This window comes from Hypanus sabinus, chromosome 5 (genome assembly GCF_030144855.1).
Source record: "Hypanus sabinus isolate sHypSab1 chromosome 5, sHypSab1.hap1, whole genome shotgun sequence".
NCBI lineage: Eukaryota > Metazoa > Chordata > Chondrichthyes > Myliobatiformes > Dasyatidae > Hypanus > Hypanus sabinus.
In genome coordinates, this window is record NC_082710.1 from 87,441,035 (window position 1) to 87,458,300 (window position 17,266).

At 40.3% G+C, this 17,266-nt stretch overlaps 1 protein-coding gene across 2 annotated transcripts in view; it reads left to right on the forward strand.

Moving 5' to 3' along the window:
• Window positions 1–16,492, forward strand: part of gypc (glycophorin C (Gerbich blood group)) — a 156,451-nt gene extending 139,959 nt beyond the window's left edge. Inside the window, exons 4-5 of one of the 2 annotated variants that reach the window (XM_059970201.1) lie at window positions 5,756–5,929; window positions 10,879–16,492. In XM_059970201.1, coding sequence (XP_059826184.1) covers window positions 5,756–5,929; window positions 10,879–10,898 — 194 coding nt within the window. In that variant the 3' untranslated portion in view covers window positions 10,899–16,492. Of the gene's footprint in view, window positions 1–5,755; window positions 9,167–10,878 lie in introns of those variants that run through there. The other variant, XM_059970200.1, reaches the window with a different exon arrangement.
• Window positions 16,493–17,266: the final 774 nt, after the last annotated feature.

Here is a 17,266-nt window from a genome sequence, read left to right on the forward strand (position 1 = left end):
GTCTTTTTTTCCTGTAAATGCCTGCAAGAAAATGAATTTCAATGTAGTATATGCTAACAGACACACTTTGGTAGTAATTTTACTTTGAACTTTGAATGTAGTTTTACACTATTTAGCCAACTATTGTAGAACCTCTTTCAACTTTCAGTCATCTATGTTGCTTTATGATTGCTGAAAGACTAGAGCAATCTTGCCTTTCCATTGACATTAAGAAGGTCCTTGTCTGATGTTTGAGAGGTTGGGGACAGATTCTGAAGTCCAGTCCACCCAATGATCCACCTTCTGTCACTTGGATATTTTTGCTGAATGCATTCTGATTGCTAAATGATTCTTTGTGAAAGCATCTTACTGGCAAGCTGCCAAGCCACTACTGCCCATGCATCCCCCACAGTAAAATAAATCTTCTGTCTGTTTGTGCAGTGGTGGGCTTCCTTGTCCCACCATTTCCTGTCAGCTGCTGCTTAGTCCATAATACAGTGAAGCTGCAGCTGCTCATTGTCGTAACCTGGGACGGTGGTATAACTTCAGTCAGTGTGACCTAGTTAAACACAGAGGGTTGGATATTGGATTATCCCAGTTAAAAACATCAATGGGGAAAGTGCTGCCTGATACTGATCATAAAGCTAAAAGCACAAGCGATACAAGACTTGGGAGCACACACACTCAGGCTCAAAGTTGACTCCTATACCAGTGTTATCAGCATCTTGAATGAACCCTCTTACACTAAAAGGTGATCTTTTGATTTCCTAAGCTAGCTCACAATGACCCTTTCACTTTGTGTACCTGCACTGCACTTTCTCTGTAACTGTAACACTATACACTGCATTTCCTTTACTACCCTGATGTAATTATGCATGTGATGATATGTCTGGATGACATGCAAACAAATGTTTTCCCATTGCACTTCAGTACATAGAGTCATGGAACACCACAGCACAGAAACAGGCCTTTCAGCCCATCTTGTCGATGTCAAACTAGTTTGATGCCTAGTCCCATCAACACGTACTTGGACTGTAGACCAGCGTACCCCTCCCCATCCATGTACCTATCCAAACTTCTCAAGTGCTGCAATGAAATTTAAAATCTGCACTCGCACCACCTCTAAGTGAAGTTCTCCTTAAAAATTTTACCTTTCACACTTAATCTATGACCTCTAGCTCTAGTGTCACCTAACCTCAGTGGGGAGAAAAAGAACTTGCTTGGATTAACCCTTTCTACACTCAGTAGCTGCTTTATTAGGTACCTCATGTAACTAATAAAATGGCCGCTGAGTGTTTGTCTGTGCACTTTGGCTGTTGTAGCCCATCCTCTTCAAAGATGCTCTTCTGGACACCACTGTTGTAACACATGGTTATTTGAGTTATTGTTGCTTTCCTGTTAGCTTGAATGGGCTGGACATTCTCTTCTGACCTCTCTCATTAACAAGCCATTTTTGCCCACAGAACTGTGACACTCTGGATTTTTTTCCTTTTTGCACCGTTCTCTGTGGCACTGCTGATCAGAGATAGTGTCAGGGCTGCAGAAAAGGAGGAAGTCATGGAGGGATTGTCTACAGAGTCTCTGTGGGTGAAAGTTAGGAACAGGAAGGGGTCAATAACTCTACTGGGTCTTTTGTATAGACCACCCAATATTAACAGGGACTTCGAGGAACAGATGGGGAGAGAGATTCTGGAAAGGTGTAATAATAACAGGGTTGTCATGGTGGGAGATTTTAATTTCCAAAATATTGATTAGCATGTCCCTAGAGCAAGGGGTTTAGAGTTTGTTAGGTGTGTTCAGGAAGGTTTCTTGATACAATATGTAGATAAGCCTACAAGAGGAGAGGTTGTACTTGATCTGGTAGTGGAATATGAACCTGGTCAGGTGTCAGATCTCTCAGTGGGGGAGCATTTTGGAGATAGTGATCATAATTCTATCTCCTTTACCATAGCATTGGACAGGGATAGGAACAGACAAGTTAGGAAAGCATTTAATTGGAGTAAAGGGAAATATGAGGCTATCAGGCAGGAACTTGGAAGCATAAATTAGGAACAGATGTTCTCAGGAAAATGTATGGAAGAAATGTGGCAAGTGTTTGGGGATATTTGCATGGAGTTTTGCATAGGTATGTTCCAATGAGACAGGGAAAGGATGGTAGGGTACAAAAACTGTGGTGTACAAAAGCTGTTGTAAATCTAGTCAAAAAGAAAAGAAAAGCTTAACAAAGGTTCAAAATACTAGTTTAATGATAGAGATCTAAAAGATTATAAGGCTAGCAAGAAGGAGCTTAGGAAAGAAATTTGGAGAGCTAGAAGGGGCCATGAGAAGGCCTTGGCGGACAGGATTAAAGAAAACCCCAAGGCATTCTACAAGAATGTGGAGAGCAAGAGGATAAGACGTGAGAGAATAGGACCTAATCAAGTGTGAGAGTGGAAAAGTGTGTATGGAACCAGAGGAGATAGCAGAGGTACTTAATGAGTACTTTGATTCAGTATTCACTACTGAAAAGGATGGTGGCAATTGTAGGGATGACTTACAGTAGACTGGAAAGCTTGAGCATGTAGATGTTAAGGAGGATGCATTTGGAAAGCATCAAGTTGGGTAAGTCACCGGGACTGGATGAGATTTACCCCAGGCTACTGTGGGAGGCAAGAGAGGAGATTGCTGAGCCCCTGGTGATGATTTTTGCATCATCATTGGGGGGGAGGTGAGAGAGGTTCCAGAGGATTGGAGGGTTGCTGTTCCATTATTCAAGAAAAAGAGTAGAGATAGCCCAGGAAATTATAGACCAGTAAGTCTTACTTCAGAGGTTGATAAGTTGATGGGGAAGATCCTGAGAGGCAGGATTTATGAACATTTAGAGAGGCATAATATGATTAGGAATAGTTAGTATGGCATTGTGAAAGGTGTAGGTTGTGCCTAACAAGCCTGATATAAGTTTTTGAGGATGTGACTAAACACATTGATGAAGGTAGAGCAGTATATAGATTTTAGTAAGCCCATGCAAGGCTTATTGAGAAAGTAAGGAGGCATGGGATCCAAGTGCAAAGAGTGGTTGCAGACGGGTCATATTCTACATGGAGGTCGCTCAGCAGTGGTGTATCTAAGGGATCTGTTCTGGGTCCCCTACTTTTCGTGATTTTTATAAAAGACCTGGATGAAGAAGTGGAGGGGTGAGTCAGTAAGCTTGCTGATGACACAAAGTTTGGAGGTGTTGTGGATAGTGTGGAGGGCTGTCAGGGGTTACAGTGGGATATTGATAGGATGCAAATATGGGCTGAGAAGTGGCAGATGGAATTAAACCCAAATAAGTGTGAGGTGTTTCATTTTGGTAGGTCAAATATGATGGCAGAATATAACATTAATGTTAAGACTCTTGGCAGTGTGGAGGATCAGAGGGATCTTGGGGTCCAAGCCCGTAAGACATTCAAAGCTGCTGTGCAGCTTGACTCTGTGGTTAAGTAAGTATACAGTGTATTGGCCTTCATCAATCGTGGGATTGAGTTTAGGAGTCGAGAAGTAATATTGCGGCTATATAGGAACCCGGTCAGACCCCACTTGGAGTACTGTGCTCAGTTCTAGTTGCCTCACTACAGGAAGGATGTGGAAGCCATTGAAAGGGTGCAGAGGAGATTTACAAGGATGTTGCCTCGATTGGGGAGCATGCCTTATGAGAATAGGTTTAGTGAACTTGACCTTTTTTCCTTAGAGCACCGGAGGATGAGAGGTGACCTGATAAAGTTGTATAAGATGATGAGAGGCGTTGATCATGTGGATATTCAGAGGCTTTTTCCCAGAGCTGAAATAGCTAGCGCAAGAGGGCATAGTTTTAAGGTGCCTGGAAGTAGAGGAGATGTCAGGGATAAATTTTTTACAGAGTGGTCAGTGCATGGAATGGGATGCTGGCAACGGTGGTGGAGGTGGATACAATAGAGTCTTTTAAGAGAGTCCTGGACAGGTACATGGAGCTCAGAAAAATAGAGGGCTATGGGTGACCCGAGGTAATTTCTAAGGTAAGAACAAGTTCGGCACAGCTTTGTGGGCTGAAGGGCCTGCATTGTGTTGCAGGTTTTCTATGTTTCTGTGTAAGTCTAGAAACTGTTGTGAGTGAAAATCTCAGGAGATCAGCGGTTTCTGAGATACTAAAACCACCACATCTGGCACCAACAATCATTCCATGGTCAGAGTCACGAAAGTCACATTCTATCCCCATTCTGTTGTTTGGTCTAAACAACAACTGACCCCTTGACCATGTCTACACATATTGAGTTGCTGGCACATAGCTGGTTGATTCTACCCTATCCATTGGAATCTCATGTGGATAGGGTGGTGAAGGCTTTTGGTATGTTGGCCTTTATAAATCAGAGCATTGGGTATAGGCGCTAGGATGTAATGTTAAAATTGTACAAGGCATTGGTGAGGCCAATTTTGGAGTATTGTGTACATTTTTGGTCACCAAATTATAGGAAAGATGTCAACACAATAGAGAGAGTACAGAAGAGACTTACTAGAACGTTATCTGGGTTTCAGCACCTAAGTTACAGAGAAAGGTTGAACAAGTTAGATCTTTATTCTTTGGAGCGTAGATGGTTGAGGAGGGACTTGAAAGAGGTATTTAAATTTATGAGGGGGATATATAGTTGACGTGGATTTTTCCATTGAGAGTAGGGAAGATTCAAACAAGTGGACATGAGTTGAGAGTTAAGGGGCAAGTGGTTAGGGGTAACACGAGGGAGATCTTCTTTACTCAGAGAGGGTAGCTGTGTGAAACAAGCTTCCAGTAGAAGTGGTGGAGGCAGGTTCGATTTAGTCATTTAAAAAAAAAAATTGGATAGCTATATGGACAGGTTAAGGAATGGAGGGTTATGGGCTGAGTGCAGGTAGGTGGGACTAGGTGAGAGTAAGTGCTCAGCACAGACTAGAAGGGCTAAGATAGCCTGTTTCCATGCTCTAATTGGTATGTTATATGGTTATATAATGTCATTAACAACCAGGTGTACCTGAGTGGATATCCCTCATAAAGAACATCTGCTAGCATTGTCCTTCATTTTAGCAATGGCAATTCAAGTAGGATGCCAGGTTTGTCTGTTTATCCTCTCCACAGATACTGCCTGGCTTACTGAGTTTCTCCCAACACTTTTTCTGTGTGGCCCAAGTTAATCTTCATCTACTGTATATTCCTCCATTCCCTGCATATTCGGGTGTCTATCTAAAATCCTCAAACAACACTATTCTATCTGCATCTGCCACTATGTCAGGCAGCAAGTTCCAGACCTCTGCATGTCCTCCAGTATTTGATGTTTCTTCCCTGGTGGAAAAGATGCTTCCACTCGATCTGTGCCTCTCATAATCTTCAATCGGTTTTCCCTCAGTCTCTGATGCTCCAAAAGAAACAGCTCAGGATTGGTGAACTGGTCCTTTTACCTCGTATCTTTGAATCCAGAAAGCAATGTGATAAACCACCTCTGCTCTCATTCCAAATACTCCACTTCCTTCCTGTAATGGTTTTTCCATAATACTTTGTGCGGCTAGATAACATTTTTTTGAAATTTTTATCGCCTACAGGCTGTATAGATTAATGTTGATACTGTTTAATCAGACCATATGTCAGATTATACAGGTATATTAGACAGTATCAACATAAGTTTATATAATATACATTTATAGTGTGTAAATGTATGCTGATGCTGTTTAATGTTCCTGTAAAATCTGATAATTCAAGGTGTTCCTAGCGTCTGTGTTCCAGTATTTAATAGCTTGTTCTCTCTACCCATAGGTGTCATAGCTGCTGTGATTTTTGTGGTTATTTGCCTCTTTGTGGTAATGATCCGTTACCTGTACAGACACAAGGGCACATATCACACCAATGAGGCCAAAGGCACTGAATTTGCTGAGAACGCAGATGTTGCTTTGAAGAATGATCCCAACTTCCAAGACTCTGTGGATGAAAGTAAGAAGGAATACTTCATCTGATGAGGAGATCTCCAGATGCTGAAAGCCTCTGCCAGGACTTGCTTTCTGTGTTAAATTGTAAAGACCACTCTAGTGAGGGGCGGGGAGGGAGTTTTGAAGAAGAGAACTTGTTTAATCATTGTTAACTTTTTCTCTCATAAGAAATCATAACAAAAGCTCTTAATTTACAAGACAATATGAAGAATGGACTTTAATAGGTGACACAACTATAGTTTTCTATATTAGCTTTCCAAAGATGAGAACAATGAAAGTGCCATATATATTGAAAATGCACAAATGTTTAACTGTTGTCACCTTCGACACCTAATAACCTGCTTCATGGACCCATAGTGGAGCTTATAATATCTACAATCAAAACTATTATCAGTCATTGTTTTAGACCAGGACATCAGTTCTGTTAAAATGTTTAACATTTTAAGTGTAAGTGCTATGTCTCTCTGTGTTCTCCAGTTTGATTGGAATATTCCTGATTTTATTAACCTTCCTCCCTCAAACTATTAATAAAAAAAATTAGCTGGCTTAGTTCTACAGTTGCACTGTAGATCACCTTTCTGAGCAATGCAAGGGATAGGTTTCATCTTTGCCTTGTTAGCTGGTATTGGGAAAAAAAGCATTCAGTGAAGTTCAAAGTTTCCAAGTAAGTTTATCATCAAAGTATGTATATGTCAGCAAATAGCATTCTGAGATCTATTTTCTTGTAGGCATTCACAGTAGAACAAAGGACAGTAGAATCAATGCAGAACTATAAAGACTGACAAACTGTGCAAATGAAAAAAGAAACAAGTAATAAACAAACAAACATGAGTTGCAGAGCCATTTAAAGTGAGTCCAAAGTTGGTGTTCAATAGTCATTTCAGTGTTGTGCTGAGTGAAGTTATCCATGCTGATTCAGGAGCCTGATGGTTGAAGGGTAATAACTGTTCCTGAACTTGGTGTGGGTCTTGAGGCTCCTGTACCTCCTTCCTGATGGCAGCAGCAAGAAGAGAGCACAGTCTGAATGGTGGGGTTCCTTGTGTTAGATGCTGTTTTCTTGTGGCAGCACTGCTTGTAGATGTGCTCAATGGTGGAGGGCTTTTCCTGCAATGAAATGGGTTGTATCCACCACTTTTTGAATGCTTTCCTATTCTTTGGCATTGGTGTTTCTAAGCCAGACCGTGATGGAACTAGTCACTACATTTCATCCACTTTCCCAATGGAAGATTAAATTTAGCTCCTCCTAATTGAGGTTCAGCACCTCATTTTCACTAGTGTGTCTGTGACTGAAGGCAGAAGTTTAAAAGCCAGTTTATGCACTCCCATAGAACATCCATTTATTTGGACACAGTAGAAGAATAATGCAATCCCCATACTGAATGTGGTAACTGGTTACAATGAGAGAAAGAATATATTAGATCAAATATTAACTTTATTTGCTATGATTGTGTGGGAATGATTCATGTTAAGATCAGTTTTTTTTCTATAAACAATTTGTCTTTGTTTTCTGATTGTGCTTATGGTTATTTTAGATCCCACGAGATATACACTGAATTTCTTAGACCTCCTGCTATATAGTGTATCTTGTTTTATACAAGTGCTGTTACATTAAAAACTGACTTAAGTAGATCATTTATTTCTTATAGTAATGTTACTCTAAACTTTATTGTACATTATATAAAATATGAAGGATATTATAATAGGATAAGAAAGTTTCTCATTGCGTGTGTGTATTATTAATTTTTTTTCTATTCTGATTGGATGTAGTTTGGAAGTTTTGTCACATGATAATTAATTCTACCCAATCAAAGCCAACTATCCTCCCATCTTCTTCAGGACACTAATCCTTCACCACTATAGTCCTCAATCTATTTCCAAATATCCCTGTTTACATCTTCCCATGCCATGTAACAATGAGGCACAGAGAAAAAACTCTTAATCTGCTTAAAGCGCTTCTCTGTCTGATATTTGTTCCCCAAAAAAGCAACAGGAATGGGAGTACATTTGAGAATTACTCCACTTAATGCTCATATCTCCATTCACCACTCAAGCCACCAGCATCTATTCCCCAACATTAAACTTGTGAGTGTAGGCTTCAAAATATTTTATTTACTGTCAAAGAATCATAGAGCACTACAGCACAAGAACAGACCCATTGGCCCATCTAGTTCATGCCAACCTATTATTCTGCCAGGCCCCTTCGACATGCACCCAACCATAGCCTTCCATATCCCTCCCAAATTTCTTTTAAATGTTGAAATGGGACCCACATCCACCATTCCCACTGGCATCTAGCTCCACGCTCACCACCCTCTGAGTAAAGAAGATCTCCCTCATATTCCTTTTTAAACATTTCACCTTTTACCCTTAACCCATGACCCCTAGTTGTAGTCTCACCCAACTTCAAAGGATAAAGCCTGCTGCATTTACCCTATCTATACACCTCATAATGTTGTATAGCTCTATCGAATCTCTCCTCATTCTCCTATGCTCTAAGGAATAAAGTCCTAACCTATTCAAGCTTTCCCTATAACTCAGGTTCTCAAGTCCTGGCAACATCCTTGTAAATTTTCTCTGTACTCTTTCAATCTTATTGATATATTTTCTGTAAGTAGTTGATCAGAACTGTACACAATACTCCAAACTATTCAACATCTCCTGACTAGAGGATGTAAAGTTGCCTTGTTGACCTTCTTTCCTCAAATTACTATATAGAGAGGAGAAAGGCAATCTGTTCAGAAAACCATTGGATGGGTTGCTGTTGAAAGCTTGTGCAGGGAAGGATAGGTACGTGCTTTTAAAGATGTACAGGCTTTCTCCTGAACCAATACAAATGAACCCATACAGCCTTTGAGTCCATACTGACCAACAAGGACCCACTCACACTAATCCAAATTTTTTATTCTCCCTTTATTTCCATTGATTTCCCTACTGCCACTGGGGCTGACTTACAGTGGCCAATTAACCCACAAACCAGTGCGTCATTGAGGTATGGGATAAAGTAGGGGCAACCAGACGAGAAGTCACAGAAAAAGTGGCAAACTCTGCACGGGCAGCATCCAAGTTCAGGATTAATCCCAAAACTCTACTAATTGTGCCAGTGTGCCGTGTGAGACAAGTAGTGATATCATAACATGTTAGAAGTAATGGAAAAGGAACCTACATTAATGAAGTTTGTTATATTTAATATGTATTTCCTACTGAAATCGATTGATATAGACAATAAAATGTGTTTCCTACATCCATCTGAATATGATCTGATCATTGAACCTGGACTAATCCTTGTGCCTATTAAATATTATTTGGAAATGAAAAGAAATTGCATTTCTATGAATAAGATTTTGTCATATCTCAAGGATTAACCTTTCAAGTGTGGTCACTATCATAGTGCAAAAAAAATCTTCCAAATGACATATAATAGGATCCCATAAGAAACAATATAATGATGACCAAATAACCCACTTTTGTATCCTTGGTCTGGGATTAAATACTAACATTTACTTAAGCAGATTTGTGTAATTACTCAAGTGGAGTATGATGTTTTCCTCTGAAGATGTCTATTGGTGAGCGGGCAGGTGGGATCCGCATATTCTGGTGTGGTGTGGGTATGAGTAAATAGTGGCTCTGGTTAGTGGTTGGGTCTTTTGGTTGTTTAGTCTCTTCGTTCACAGCTGCCACTTCCCTGCAGCACAGCAGAGGTCATTCTCACATAGCACAGCTGCCTCTTTAACAGATCTATTCAGTGCAATGTCTTTCCAGTCTTTGGATGTAAAAAAACTTCATCAAATAGGTTATTGGGGAGGGTGATGTGGAGACACAATAATTATGTTTTTTATATTCTTCCTTTTATTATGTAATCATTTAGTCTAGATTGGTGTTGTGTATGATTGGAAGTCTGGCATCCACCATAAAATGATGTCCTGGTTCACAGAATGTTGGACATTTTAATAATTACATAAAACAAAATAATGTTAATCACTAATCAGTGACACTTATTCTCAGTCAATATAATAATAATATAAAAGAAACTGATAGAGCAGTTCAGTGGGTCAACCAGTATCTCTAATGTACAGCTGGTATTTCAGGTTGAGACATTTCATCAGGGCTGGAAGAATAGATAGAACATAACCTGTAGAAAGAGGTGAGAGGAGGAGTGAAGAAAGCATTGGCAAATATTGATCCAGGTTTACAGATGGAGGAGGGAAGGAAGGAAACAGGGCCAGAGATAGGCCAGATGCTGCCTCTGTTCCTCCACCAATTTACTTTTGCTTTTGATTCCAGTGTCTACAATCTCTTGTGTCACTTGTACTTATATACAGTATACCTAGATATACATTCTGAGGACGGCTCATAAACCTGAAGTAGTAACTGTTTTCCTGGCACCTTTACTTTTATGAATTTGCAATAATACTTGCTAATTTAACAGAGGTGGCACTCTCCATGAACAAACAGTGGCCTCAAACACTTCCTTACTACATTGCAGTGGGGTGGGCATATCTTTCCTCAATATAAAATGAAATGTCAGGCAGTTTTAGTCACCTTGAGTTATGTGGCAAACCCTTCTCAATTGCATTTGTCGTGGCACAAGTAACTTGTGAATTGTATCCCTATTGTTTTTATGAAGGAAATTGATCTAAAGAGGCCATATATTTTCAGTTAAGCAGGTGACCCAGTGCTAGTGTTTTGGTTAAAGTCACAGAATCATTGTTTGCCAGGGTAAACAATGGTGGAATTAATTATAATAATATGCTAGTGTTTGAAAACTAGCTAATGGTTTCCAGGCCTGTAAAGCTCATTGCTCAACCCCTCAATAAACTCTGCCAGGAGTGTCGTAATGGCTTAATGACTATGAACACATTCAAGCATGCCTTCAGTGCCCCATTGTTTCAGCAAATAGGTGCAACTCTATCTTGCAAGATTGGAATTCATTGCCATTCAATATTTTTCTTGCAGGTGAACAACCAGACGCTTGAGAATCATACCTTGGAATACTACATTGTTCGTGTTTGTTCCTGGAGGCTAGATTTTACATCATTGCCTGTCTAACTGATCATAGTTGGAGACTTGACAAGCATTCATCTTGTGGCTGGGGGACAATTGTTACATCACAGAAGAAAGTATTCAATCATGGCAAGAGCAATCCAATTGCTCCCATTCCCCAATTCCTTCCTAAAAATCTGTAAATACTTCTTCCTCTCATACCAAATCAGTTGGTTTTTATTTTTTGAAAGCCAATACTGCAAAATGATTCTATTAATGTTCCAGTATCAATGAAAGGAAGTTTAACCAATTTGGCAAAAGACCAAAGGAGACATCAGTAGTACTTTTAACATGCTTAATATTATGATCAGAAATGCATTGCCTTAAAGTACTTGAAATGTTAGTCATGTTCTTCTCTCCTGAATTGTTGAATATTTTCTGATTTTGGATTTTGATTCAGTAGTTTGTTTCTGGAATGCAAGATGAATTTGAATATAAATACTTAAATTACCTGAAACACTTTTTTTTTCTAAATGCAGTTATCTCTAATCAATACCCATTGTGTAACCTGAACTAACATCTCCCAAACATTTTTTTTGTAAACCGTAGAAGAAAAGTTATAACTACTGTAATTTAAATCAGTTTCCGACTCTTATTTTCAAAAAGTCACACAATGCTAGCTTTAGCCCTTCTCTTTAAATAATGATTACCATTAAACACTAACTTCACATGCAAATAGTTTTTTTTTAAATACAGTAATGAAGCAGAGTTTTAAATTTCAATTTAAGATCGAGTCCATTTATTTCCTCCTTCCTTTCATTTAATCAGAATATTTTTCACACACATCCTATAAAAGGTCTCGGATTGAAACATTGACTGTTTATTAATTTCCAGAGATGCTGCCTGGCCTGCTGAATTCCTCCAGAATTTTGTGTGTGTTGCTCAGATTTCCTATGTTTGCAGAATCTCTTGTGTTTAAGAACTTTCATAAGGATGAGAATCAGATTCAGTTTATTATCACTGACGTGTCATGTAATTTGTGGTTTTGCTGCAGCAGTACAGTGCAAGTCATATAAAAAATATAAGCTGTGCAAGATGATAAGTGGCATAGATCAAGTTGTGCTGGGGTGGAAATGGCTAATGCCAGGGGAAATAATTTTAAGGTGATTGGAGGATAGTATAGAAGGAATGCCCAGTTCTTTGCACAGAGAGTGGTGGGCCCGTGGAACACCCTGCCCGGGATGCTGGTAGAGGCAGACACATTAGGGACATTTACGAAACTCTTAGTCAGGCAAATGGATGACAGTAAAGAGGAGGCCTATTCTACAGGGAATGGATAGATTGATTTCAGAGTCGGTTAATAGGTCAGCACAACATTATGGGCCAAACTCCTGTAGTGTTCTATGTCCTGTGTTAGAATAAAACAAATAAATAGTGCAAAGGAGGTGCTTATGAACCATTCAGACATTTAACAGCAGAGGGGAAGAATCTATTCCTAAAACATTAAGTGAGTGTCGTCAGACACCTGTAACTTCTCCCCAATTGCAGCAATGATAGGAGAGCATGTCCCAGATCGTGAGGATCCTTTATGATTGATTATCTTCTTGAAGCACCACTCTCTGAAGGTGACCTTGGTGGTGGGAAGGCTAGTACCTCTGGTCACCCCCTCCTCATTCACCCATTTCTGGCGACCTGTGCATTCACCTGACATCGCACAAGTGCAGAATGGAACAGCGAGCTGTGGAGTCTAGAACACCAACAGTTTCTCCTTTAGTGGGCCTCCAAGCCTTGGATCCTCAGCCCTGATTCTGAACAGGTCAACACTGACACACTTAATTCTGGCTGTAGGAGCAGCTGTACACTTTCTGCTGATGTCTGTAAAGAATTTGTACATTCTCTCTGTGAGCATATCTGTTTCGTCCTCATTCTCTGGTTTCCTCCCATATCCCAGGTTTGTAGGTTAATTGGTCACTTGGGTATATTGGGTGGTGCATGCTCCCTGTGCCGGAATGGGCCTGTTACCACGCTGTATCCTTAAAGAAAAAAAAATCTTCCATTCCAAACAAACTTGCATTTTTTTCATGAATAGGTATGCAACACTGCAAATAGGGATAAATTTCTTTGGCAAATAACATTAGGTTTCACTTTGCATACACCGTACTTTAGATTTGGCTTTGTAGCACAATAGTGTAGTGGTTTTAGCAATGCCAGCTCTAAGATTAGGATTCAATTCCAAATACTGTCTGTAAAATCATGCTACAACTGTGTGTGTCACCCTTGGGTGCCCCGTTTCCTCCAACATCTTAAAGACATATGGTTAGTTGTAGACATGCTATGTTGGTGTTGAAATTGTGGTGACACTTGTGGGCTGCTCCCAGCACATCATGGACTGAGTTTTTCTGTATATTTCAATGTTTTGAAGTATATGTGACAAATTCCCGCCACTGTCTGTAACAAGTTTGAACTTTCTTCCCGAGACCACACAGGATTCCTACAGGTACTCCAGTTTCCTCTTTCAGCACAAAGGCCTTCATGTTGGAAGGTTAATTGATCATTGTAAATTTTCCCGTGATTAGGCAATGGTTAAAACCAGGGGTTGCTGGGTGGTGAGGCTCAAAGGGCCGGAAGGGCTTACTTCATGCTCTATCTCACAAAAAAAACCAAAGCTAACCTTTAATCTTTACCAGTATCATAATATGGGATTCAGATGGTCAAATGCAGCTCAGGGACAATAATAAGAGGCAATACCTAGCAGAACTTTTTATTCATTTAGTGATTCTGCAACGAACAGGCTCTTCCTGCCCAATGAGCTGCATCGCCTGGCAACCCACCTATTCAACATTAGCTTTATCATAGGGCAATTCTCAATGACTTATTAACCTACTAACCTGTATGCCTCTGAACTGTGGGAGGAACCGGAACATCTGGAAGAAATCCTCTTGTTCATGAGAAGAGATACAGACTCCTTACCAATACCATTAAAATTTAACTCTGAACTCAGGAACAAAGCAGGCTATCACCCAACTAAGGATAAGGAAGCTGTTTGGTTTTCCCAGTGGTAAACCTTGAGTTCAGTGACATCACTTGTCTGGAATGAAATCTAGCAAAAAGCATTCAACCAGATTGTCTACATGCTTGTAAATATGTAAACAACATGTAAATATGCTTGGGTGCAAATAAAGGATAGGGTACTTCCCCAACATCATCTGTTCAGGGGAAGAACTCTAAAATCTTTCAAGCATAAAGGACAGAGTTTGGTTCATTGTGCCTCCTAAAATCTGGAACATTCTCCAGCTATTGAAATAAAGCAATAACCTGCAGATGTTTGAAATCTGACAGAAGAACAAAGTGTTGGAAACACTCAGTAGGCAAGGCAGCAACTGTGGAGAAAGTAAAAAGGAAAGAGGCCAAGAGACTGAAACAAAGATTTCTATAACTGACATAATGTGGATTTTGCACTTACAACTTCTCTTTGTTTCTTTTCTCTAATTGGTGGATCAAGAAGTCACTGCTACATTCTACGGCTCTGCACTTCATAGATGTTCCTTTTGTTTTCTCTATTTTGCTCCCGCAGCAACGTGATGGACATTGGTAACATAGAATGCTGCAAGTCTGGTTCATTGGACCATTGGTGGGGATGATGTGGTGCCTCAGCTGTGGTGAGGACCAGGACTAGTCAAGGCCAAGGCTATGGGGACGCCTGTGGCAATTGCACAGTGGAAGAGGCAGTAAGGTTGTGCTGCCCTCTGGTGTTGGCTTAATGGAAGAACAAGCTGGACCAGAACAATTTAGTCATGCTAACATGGGAACTTGGGCTATATATATTATTTTTCTCTTTGTGATTGTATGTTTTTTTTTTCTGAAACCATAACCATATGTGCTTATGTGCAGTGTGCTATTGGTAATGTGTTTTACACCCTGACCCTTGAGGAACACTCAAGTTAGGTTAATGGGTAGTTGACTGATAATTAAATGAACTTAAACGTACACTTGTTTTCAAAGTTCAAAGTAAGATTCTTATTCAAGTACTATGTGTTATCATGTATTTCCCTGAAATTCATTTTCTTGTAGACATTCACAGTAGAACAACAAAATACAATAGAAGCAATAAGAAAACTACACACAGATGGTTGGTTGTGTTTAAAGTGGAAAAGCCATTGCACTAGGGCAGTGCACACACAAGCAAAGACTGACAAGCAACCTATGTGCAAAAGAGAACTGAGTGTGCAAATAACAAAAACAAAAATGTATATAGATATAAATAAATAATACCAAAAACATGAGTTGTACAGTCCTTGAAAGTTGTTGTGGCAGTTAACAGTCCTATTTGTGCTATGTCATAGGTAGCCACTCCCACACAGGAGGAGATTACATACTGTACAAAAACAGTCATCAATAAAGTTCAGTTGAATACCCTGCAAGGTTGGCATGCTGGCGTGCTCTGCACTCTCCCTCAATATCAAACACAACATCCTGATTGCCAATAAATTGGTGCTTCAGACCCAGTGACATCTCTAACAAGAAATAATTTACGGGAAGACTGTTCATGTTTGTATATAACCATGAAAAATATCCAGAGTCTCATCAATCTAAACTGCCTGTGCTAGTTACTAATTGTATGTTCCATGAGGGTGAGCTGAGAACTTGCCAGGTTTGCTTGGCAATGCCTTTGATCTGAACTGAAAATTAGATACTTTGTAATAATCTGTGAGCCACTAGCCTGGGGAAGTGCACAGAGACACAGGCACAGCAGAGAAGTCAGTCAAACTCTTGGAGACAGAAAATAAGTCTTTTGACAAGCAAGTTAGTGCAATAGTAAAAGCCAGTTTTTTCCAGCTTTCTACTATTGCCAAAATCAAGCAGTTTCTCTCTTTCAAGGATCTCGAGAAAGTTATCCACACCCTTATATCCTCCCGCTTCGACGACTCCAACTCCCTGTATACTGGGATTAGTCAGTTGTCCCTTTCCCGCCTGCAACTGGTCCAGAACGCAGCAGCCAGGCTACTGACAGGTGCCTGGAAGAGGGACCATATTACTCATATCCTAGCCTCCCTCCATTGGCTGCCAGTATGGTTCAGAATTGATTTTAAAATTCTCCTGTTTGTGTATAAAGCCCTAAATGGGCTGACCACCCCCCCCCACCCCCCCCCCCACCCCCATATCACAGACCTGCTAACCCTGTATTCTACTTCCAGGTCCCTCAGGTCGGCTGACTTAGGGCTCCTGGCTGTCCCACGATCTAAATTTAAGCTCAGGGGTGACTGTGCCTTTACTGTTGCAGCCCCTAGACTGAGGAACAGCATTCCCCTCCCTATCAGATCTGCCCTCTCCATCGACTCTTTTAAATACTGGCTCAAAACTTATTTTTATTCAGTAATGTTTGAATTCTCCTGATGTGGCTGATTTCTGGCTTGTGCCTAGGCCTTTGTGTTGTTTTTTTGTGCCTATAAGCTGTTTGCCTTGTTGGTTATGTCTGTGTTTCTTGTATTTGTGATTTTAGCTATTCTGCTCTGATCTGTACAGTACTTTGGTCAACATAGGTTGTTTTTAAATGTGCTATATAAATAAATCTGACTTGACAACTTGACTTTTGTACTTCATCAACCATGGTATTGAGTTTAAGAGCCAAAAGGTTATGTTACAGCTATATAGGACCCCACTTGGAGTACTGTGCTCAGTTCTGGTCGCCCCACTACAGGAAGGATGTGGAAATCATAGAAAGGGTGCAGAGGAGATTTACAAGAATGTTGCCTGGATTGGGGAGCATGCCTTATGAAAACAGGTTGAGTGAACTCAGCCTTTTCTCCTTGGTGTGATGGAGGATGAGAGGTGACCTGATAGAGGTGTATAAGATGATGAGAGGCATTGATCGTGTGGATAGTCAGAGGCTTTTCCACAGGGCTGAAATGGCTAACACAAGAAGGCACAGTTTTAAGGTGCTTTAAGGTACAGAGGAGATGTCAGGGGTAGGTTTTTTTACGCAGAGAGTGGTGAGTGTGTGGAATGGGCTGCCAGTGATGGTGGTGGAGCTGGACACAATAGGGTCTTTTAAGAGACTCCTGGATAAGACATGGAGCTTAGAAAAATAGAGGGCTATGGGTAACCCTAGGTAATTTTGTTTCTACTCCAAATAAAACAATAGACAAACAAGAAAAATGAAGCAACTACCTGCAGTATCTACATTTATACACCTAATAAAGCCCCCAAAACATTTGATTTCTCTAAATCAGGGGACTTTGAGAGATGGGTCAGATGCTTTGAGAGGTTTAGAGCATCAAGTAAGCACTGTATGGGTGACAAAGCAGATGACATCAATAGGTAGATTAGAACTGAAAAATTGTCACAAAAAGGAGTACAAAAC